At 28.8% G+C, this 9,199-nt stretch overlaps 1 protein-coding gene across 1 annotated transcript; it reads left to right on the forward strand.

Annotated features, from left to right (window-relative positions):
- Positions 1–3,388: 3,388 nt before the first annotated feature.
- LOC129971759 (zinc finger protein 782-like) lies at positions 3,389–4,762 on the forward strand. The gene is made up of 2 exons (XM_056085735.1): positions 3,389–3,518; positions 3,822–4,762. The coding sequence occupies exons 1-2, from the start codon at positions 3,389–3,391 to the stop codon at positions 4,760–4,762; spliced, it is 1,071 nt and encodes a 356-aa protein (XP_055941710.1).
- Positions 4,763–9,199: the final 4,437 nt, after the last annotated feature.

Raw genomic sequence — 9,199 nt, forward strand, 5'->3', positions numbered from 1 at the left:
TTAAATACTTATCAACTTCTGGACTTTCAATAGAATCAAGGTTCAAACCATAGCTTTTCATTCGTGCTATTAAGTATTAGCCAAGTAACAACTATATTCTAATATATATAAAAGGTTAATTTTCAAATTTGTAAAGTGGTCTGAAATGGGTTTCACATAAAAAAAAAAAAAAATGGTGAAAATTTTTTTTAAGTGAAAAGCGCGTGTTTATAAACGCCTTCATTAAAACTAAGAAATGTATAACATTTGAAAATAAATGAAATATTTCTGAAAATTAGAGAAAAAAATCGCATGGAAGTTAAATTGATATCAATAAAAGGTTAATTTTCGAAACTGTAAAGTGATCTTAAATGGCATTTCTGTAAACCTCTTACCTGTTTCATTTTCTTTACTATCTAATAAGATGACACCTTCTATTTTGGGAATATTTTCTTATTTTGATTCAAATGGAAATCCATTGAATACTTGACTTATCTATGTATTCGAAGTAATTTTAATATTGAATTATAATCGTTATGAAGGATTTATTTTTTGCTTACAACTGTCAAAATTCGATAAACCGATTCACATATTCCACTCGAACAAAACAGTTAAGCGGTAAATAAAATAATCTGAATTATTGAGGAAAATCCTTAAAAATTTGATTAATTTTAATTCATTAAAAAACAAATGAGATTAATCTTGATGAACTCTTTATTAACGACCACCTAGAAGTAATTACCTTCGCCAAATCTAGCAATTTTACATTCTACGATCTGCCCTGTAGATCATTTGAACCATTTTTTCACCAAACATATCATAATTTAGAGAGCAGTTAGTTTATAAACACTAGTATGTTGAAATATCAATAAATTTTTGTTAAAGCACTGAGCTATTTGATATATAAATGCAAATTAATAAAGAGCTAACGAATGCTTTTTTCGCTTATAACCCTTGCTTTTGCAATCGTGCAATTTAATGAAGGTCAAATTGTCCAATAAAGTGATTATTTTATAATCAGAGTAGACTGTCACATAGAAATCAATTTTATTTAAAAAAATAAGATATTTACAAATATGCAGATAAAAATAAATCTGCACATCCAAAACTAAGAAATAAGAATAATATTCAAAGAATTATAGCACACAATGAAATTTTACAATTTAAGCGGAAGCCTCTCAAAAATTCTAGGGGAACTTATTTCATACAACGTTGCCAATAAGTTTTTAACAAAACATAGAAAACTAATTAAATAAACAAATAAGACACATTATTTCCACATTATTTAATCCCTCAATTCTGAGAATAAAAGAAGAGAAGCAGAGAAATTTTTCTTTAAACGTGGCAATATAAATTTTAACGAGGAAATTCAAATCGTCTGAAAATAAAAACAAATGTTTTCACATTTAATTCCATGAATTTCCTAGAAGACAGGTAAATTATTTCGTTAGCTTTATTTTATTCTATTTTGTATTTTTTTCAGGTGTATTTATTTTATAAGTATTCAGTTTTTTGCAAATCTTTTTAATTATTATTATTAAATTAGATCTTATTTAATATTAAATTATTGTCTGATAAAGAATTGCCTTATTAGTTTGTCTTCTATTATTAAGGTCAATTTTGTATACAAATGGTATCCTAGAATTTTATTTGCACAGAAACGTTGAATTAGACATAAAGGTTATATTTTCTAAGAAGTATGTAATGTACTTACTCAATATGTGAATATATTGCAGTATGTAAAATATTTTAATTTTATAGTAAAATATATGAATATCGAACAAATTTGAATGGAAAACAAGGAAATATCCAGGAATAGAATTTTCCTTGATTTATTATTTTAATTAATGTTAAGACATATGATTAATGTTCGGGTTCTCGCCAAGAACGAGAAAATCGTGCCAATCATTCAAACCCACAACAAATTCCGTCATCTTGAATTGTTACAACATATGGTAACAAATGACTTTTAAGATTTTGGATATTTGTTTTAATTCTGGATATTTATCTTAAATTGGATACTTTTGTTAAAGATGCTTTGCCATTTTGACTGAATGAAAAAAAGATGTATTTCATTATTTTATATAATTTTAAGTTTGCAATGCAGTTTCGTTCACCGAAACCAATAAAAAAGTTATGTCTTTTATTTTGGCCATGATTAAAAATATTTCATTAAAAAGGGAGAAATTTAGAGGGCAAACAATACATAAGTTTCTTTAAATGTAAAATTTTATGATGTATTGTTTATTGATCGAACTTAGAAAACAACTAATCAAAAATCCTCAAATTTTGTGATATATCACCAATTTTTCACGTTTTTAGTTTTTTTAAAGATCTTTAATGGTGTTAAAAGAAACAACACCAATCTTTCAGATAGCCATTTATTGTTGAAACTTATTAATGAAACGAGTTTCGTTAAATCCATTTTATAAATCAGTATGATTATTTTATATATCAGTATCAGTAGTATTGTATTCAGTACAATAAAAACTCCTTTGACTGAAATGAATTAGAATGTATTTCTTTATTCGTTATTAATATGGTAACCCAAATGTTACCCAGATTTGTTTCATTCGGAACTATTCGGCTAATGCTCTATGTAGTTAAAATATAAAAAAACAAACATTTTAAGAAATTAGAAATAAAAAAAATAGCAAATGATAAAAAATAATTTATTTTCATTAAAATAAAATTATTTTGATTAATAATAAGAACATTTTAGAACTACTTAAAAAAATAAATTTAGAAGTTTCTTTTTCTCTTTTTAATAGATGGATATTTGCATAAATTATTCTTTTAAAAATCGTTTGCTGTCATTTTCTGACAATTATTCATTGTAATATATTAATTTCAAAGGTTTTCTTAGAATTTGTGTTGGTTGATTTTGAATTTTTCTTGATATTTTTGTTGCCAGCGATGCTGAGAAATACAAGAACGTTTAGTTTAATTTGTTAGAAAAATGAACTGATTTTGTAAGAAGGTTATTTTCTTTTATATTTTTTTCTTTTCGTATCTATATTTACTAATTTCTTCAGAGATTTTTTATTTTATTACTATCAGGTTCTTGTTCTACCAGATCGCTCTTGTTTAAAAATTGATTATTCTGCAAAGATTTTGTTCAAAAAATTATTTATGAAAATTCGAAATCAGAATGCCTTGATATGTATGAACTGATAATCATTAGCACAAAATAATTAACATCATTTCAACATTATTTATTACCATTAATTTATTAATTTAAAGAGAATTAATAATTCATTATTATTTTTAGCAGATAATTTCTGAGAATGCCAAGAAGCAGTAGAAAAAAGGCTGTTGCTTCATATTAATAGCATTATGATAATACTTTGAAAATATTAGTAAGAATTTAAACATCAAATAGTTTTTGATGTAAAGAAAACAATACAGGATGGAGATATATCTAAAGACGAATGATGCACAGTTGGTCAGTGATCGTTGGACGAAAGAAATCGATACGAGTAAAAATGTAGAAATTACAACTGCCACATATAAGATATCTTTCAAATGCGATAGCGTTGGTAAGGAGTTTTCTGAAACATACTTGTCAAATCGATACTGTCATACAAATGAGAAATCTGATTCTACTGCTATATGCAGTAAAGGTTTTTCATATGAAAGTAATTTAAATCATAATCATCAAACATTTAAAAATGAAAAGCCTCATTCTTGTGAGGTATGTAGCAAAAAATTCACTTACAAATCTAATTTAAATGTTCATTACAGAACACATACCAATGAAAAACCATATTCGTGTGATGTGTGTGACAACGAATTTTCACAAAAAGGTAATTTTGACAATTCATACAAATGAAAATCCCTAGAATCCCTAGAAAATAGAATTCATACAAATGAAAAACCCTATTCTTGTGATGTATGCAGCAAAGAATTCTCTCAGAAGATTCCTTTAGAAAATCATCATCGAACTCATACTAATGAAAAACCCTATTCTTGTGATGTATGCAGCAAAGAATTCTCTCAGAAGATTCATTTAGAAAATCATCATCGAACTCATACTAATGAAAAACCCTATTCTTGTGATGTATGCAGCAAAGAATTCTCTCAGAAGATTCATTTAGAAAATCATCATCGAACTCATACTAATGAAAAAACCTATTCTTGTGATGTATGCAGCAAAGAATTCTCTCAGAAGATTCATTTAGAAAATCATCATCGAACTCATACTAATGAAAAACCCTATTCTTGTGATGTATGCAGCAAAGAATTCTCTCAGAAGATTCATTTAGAAAATCATCATCGAACTCATACTAATGAAAAACCCTATTCTTGTGATGTATGCAGCAAAGAATTCTCTCAGAAGATTCATTTAGAAAATCATCATCGAACTCATACTAATGAAAAACCCTATTCTTGTGATGTATGCAGCAAAGAATTCTCTCAGAAGATTCATTTAGAAAATCATCATCGAACTCATACTAATGAAAAACCCTATTCTTGTGATGTATGCAGCAAAGAATTCTCTCAGAAGATTCATTTAGAAAATCATCATCGAACTCATACTAATGAAAAACCCTATTCTTGTGATGTATGCAGCAAAGAATTCTCTCAGAAGATTCATTTAGAAAATCATCATCGAACTCATACTAATGAAAAACCATATTCTTGTGAAATATGTGGGAAAAAATTTAGTAATAAATCAAATTTCAATATCCACTATAGAACTCACACACATGACAAACCGTATTCTTGTGATATTTGCAACAGAACATTTACTCACAGATCGACATTAAATAATCAACATTGAATTCATACAGGAGAGAATTTACATTCTTGTGATGTATGCAATAAAAATTTTTCTCAGAAAATTCACTTAGATATGCATTATCGAATTCATATAAATGATAAACCGTACTCATGTGATGTATGTGGCAAAGAATTTGTTTAGAAATCAAATTTAAATAATCATTATAGAAGTCATACAATTCACTCAGAAATCACACTTAACTGTTCATTATCGAATTCATACAAATGAAAAGCCGTATACTTGCGATAAGTGCGGCAAAGAATTTACTCATAAATCGAATTTGAATATTCATTATCGAATTCATACAAACATAAAGCCATATTCATGTGATAGGTGTGGTAAAAGATTTTTTCAGAAAGGAAATTTAGACGTGCATTATCGAACTCATGCAAAGAAAAAATCCTATTCTTGTGAGGTATGCAATAAAGAATATTCTCACAAATCGACTTTAAATACTCATTATCTAGTTCATAGCAATGAAGATTAGAACTTTGGAGGCGTTTATTACAAAGAATTTTCGCATAAATATCATTTGAATAAGCATCATCCACATAGTAAAACTGAAATATTCCAAGCTGTGATACAAGCAGTAAAGCATTTTCCAAGAAACTTCATTTAAATCAACATTTCCGTACTCCAGTAAATAAAAATGAAAGAAAAGAAATGTTCATGCGAATTGAAAAATGTTTTAAAGTACTGTTCCTCCATAATATGCTACTACAAATTTCCTTAGGAAGTCCGTTCAACTTCGAAGAATTCTTTATTTAATGGACTTTTCATTTTTTAATAAAATTTGGTGAAAATAAAAATTTAATTTAAAAAAAAGATTTACGTTTATTTTTCTGAAATAAAATGATTATACACACGTCGAGAGTTTATAAAAAGACTACTTTAATTTTATTTTACATATGAAGTATCTATCTTTATCAAAAATTCATAAAATTCTTGGATTAATATAATGTTGCTTAAATTCATTATAATATTATCTATTTCTGTATTGCAAATATATTCTATTCTATTGAGTTGAAGATATTGCTAAAAAAATTGAGAATGTATTACACGTACGCTTCAATACGCAGCTGGAATTGAAAATGGCAACAGTTTTAATCCAAACTTTCAATATGGTGTCCAATATGCAATTACAAGTCCCGGCATAATGTCGGGTTTACACTCGGACAGTTATAAGGCGGCAAGTAGGCAGCGCATGCGTAGAAAGGCTGAAAAATGCTTTTCAATTGACGGCAAGTAATTGTCCAGACGGGACAACTACAAGCCACGGTATTGTATTTTTTCTTACTGCACAAGCGATTGTAGAATTTGGCGGGTATTTTTTGGCATGAAAAAATTAATCTCTTATCATAGATTAATTCCGACATTTTTTGCTCTTTGGTCTTTCTGATGTCAGGTTGTGTGTGTGTGTTTGTTTCATTTTTTTTGTGTACATATCCATCGATTTAATACGATAGACAGTGAAAAAAGAATTATGGGACACCTAAAATGTATAGCCAAGCATGGAATGCCTGAACATATCTTATGAAATTGTGGCAAACATAAATCAGTCCCTTTCTGCGCATGCGCTGCCTACTGACCGTCTTGTAACGCGAGTTCGCAAATTGTACAGACTAAGTCTATGGCAAAGGATACCAACGTTAACAATTATATTAATAAAAATTAGACCGTCTTGATATTCACTCGTATCTTCCATAAAACTAATGAAAGGTACAATGTTTGAGCCAAATAAGCGGAAACTACACTATTATGAGTGCAAAACATTGCCAAAAAGATGCCAAGGCTTAAACCAATCAGAGCACGTCGGTATCCTTTGCCATAGACTTAGTCTGTACAATTTGCGAACTCGCTCTTGTAACTGGCCGAATGTAAGCCTAGCATAATAATAATTGTTTTACAATTAATAGTATTACCACTGAAAAAATAATTTCATAAAAAGCACATAGACTTATTTAATAAAAAAGGACAAACGTTTTTTTCTGAAGTTTAAAAAATAACAATATTGAAAGATTGGGGGATCACGCTTAAATCTTAAATACCATGTAAAAGCTTCTGAAAGTTTCCAGGTTGTATTTTAGATTGAATTAGGTTTATATTAAATTGAAAGTTATATTTTATATAAAGTTTTAAAAATTATTAATAACAGTAAAAATGAAATAAAATTTAAAAAATATTTTGGACCAAATAAATTTAATCTCTTTAATTTGAAAACGGTAAAAGAACAACGAAGAAGTTTTTCTTTAAATATGGCAATAGAGATTCAAACGAGACAATTTAAATTGTTTGAAAATAAAAACTGTTTTCAGATTTATTTCCTTAAATCGCTTTCCAGACAGGTAATTCAATCATACAGTTTTGATTTTCTCTTAGGGTTTTTATTTATTTATTTATTTGAATCTTCTCGCATCATTTTATTCATTTTAAAACTCCTGTTTCAACTTCTTGTAAATCTGTTCAGTGTAAATTTGATTTGGTTGAAATCTTGTTTTCTCCTTTTCACTTTGCTAAGGACGAACAACAACGGCAAGTCGCCAAAATCAAAAATCAAAACATCCGACAATAACTGTTTTACAATAGTGTTTATCTTGACAGCCATCATAATTGGTCAATTTGTTTTATCGGTATATTTGACAAGGTAAAGGGGCCCCTAAACTAAATTTCGATTTTAATCACTATAAATGCATTAATGGATGTAAACAATTTTTATTACCTTTTTATTCATAAAAAAAAGTTTTTTTACTTAAGATTAATGTCAGGTTTCTATCCAGAAACAATAAAAATCGTACCAATCATTTAAATATTGTTTAAAATTCCACCATCTTGAATGGCTTTAAGAAATGATAGAATAACTTTTAGGGTTGTAGTAAAAATTGTTAAGATTTCACTTGGCAAAAAATTAGTTAAAAAATCCAGCTTTGTAAAACAGACACTAATATTAAGCCGAGACCATTTTAGTGGCAGATTTAGATGATTTGCGGCGGAACAGCTTTGATATACAGTCATTATCACCAAAAAAAAATAGTTTATCGCCAAATTTTAGAGAAATGGCCGCATGTGACTCGAACGGCAGCAATAGCGTAACAGTAGCAAAAGCGCCATCGAAAAATTGCCACCCTCGCAAGGCGCCAAATGATTGTATATCGAAGCTTAACATTTGCGGCTTTATACAGTGCATATTATGAGCCTCTTCTTTAATAAGATAATCAATTTAGTTCCAAATTTCATCAAATTTTTAACATTCTAATGATTTATTTTAGATAAATATTTTTATTTTATTAGTTTTATAAGCACTCATTCCGTTTTATTTATCTATCTATCATGACTTCTTAGCATCCATGTTTCGTGCATAATGTTATTGAAGATCTTCGGTTTTATAAATAATACTCTAATACCTAAGTGAATGTGATGAAATAATTAGTAATCTGGATAGTTATATTTGATAAAGTAATAATAATCCTAACATTTTATCATTAATAGAATTTGTGTTTTTGGTACTTGTCGGTTGTAACCAAACCAAACGGAGGCCAAAAAGAACCAAGGAAAAATTTCCCCAAATTGGAGATTTCAATTTCATAGTCAAATTATATGCCGGGTTTACATTCGGCCAGTTATAAGACGACCAGTAGGCAGCGCATGCGCAGAAAGGGACTGATTTATGTTTGCCACAATTTCATAAGATGGATTCAGTCATTCCATGTTTGGCTATAAAATGCCGTTTCATCGTCCCTGGATTTTTCTTTTCCCACTGTCTACCGTATTAAAATGATGGATATTATTTACACAAAGAAACATGGTAAAATAATAAAAAAGGCAACATACCTAAATTTGGAAAACTATAGAAAAAAATGGCGAATTAAATTACACACACACACACACAAATTCTCATCAGAAAGAGCAAAGAGCAAAAAATGTCAGAATTAATCTATGGTAATGTGATCAATTTTTTCACGCCAAAAAAAACCCACCAAATTCTACAACAGCATGCGCAATAAGAAAAAAAAAAAAAAAAAAAAAAAAAGAACAGAGTGGCATGGTGTTTTCCTGTCGGGACAAGTACTTGACATCGACCGAACAGCATTTTTCAGCCTTTCTATGCATGCGCTGCCTACTTGCCGTCTTATAACTGGTCGTGTGTAAACCCGGCAATATAGCATGTGATTCGCTATATTGTTGTTGCTTTTATAATTTGGCAAAATGTTTTGGCGTCTTTTGGGTAGCCGTTAAAGCCGAATTATACCGTATTTTCATTCAGATTTATTTACGTAAGGATTAAGGATATAATGTTTTTTTATCGGCTTGTTTGTGGCCCTTCTCTGCCTGCCAGTCCTAGGCAGATGCCTAGTAGGAAGGATATCCTCCCTAGGTTGGATTATACTGGCTATGTTTAAAAATGAGGTGCGGTCGCCAAAGTTGATTTTTTTTTCTTTT

Source organism: Argiope bruennichi, chromosome 6, assembly GCF_947563725.1.
Source record: "Argiope bruennichi chromosome 6, qqArgBrue1.1, whole genome shotgun sequence".
In the NCBI taxonomy this organism is placed as follows: domain Eukaryota; kingdom Metazoa; phylum Arthropoda; class Arachnida; order Araneae; family Araneidae; genus Argiope; species Argiope bruennichi.

What these genes read in the sequence shown, in the direction of transcription:
- LOC129971759 (XM_056085735.1), top strand. Translation starts at nt 3,389, where the DNA reads ATGGAGATATATCTAAAGACGAATGATGCACAGTTGGTCAGTGATCGT. An exon ending in TTTCAAATGCGATAGCGTTG is followed by an intron (nt 3,519 to 3,821) that starts GTAAGGAGTTTT and finishes GAAAATCCCTAG; the next exon opens with AATCCCTAGAAAATAGAATT.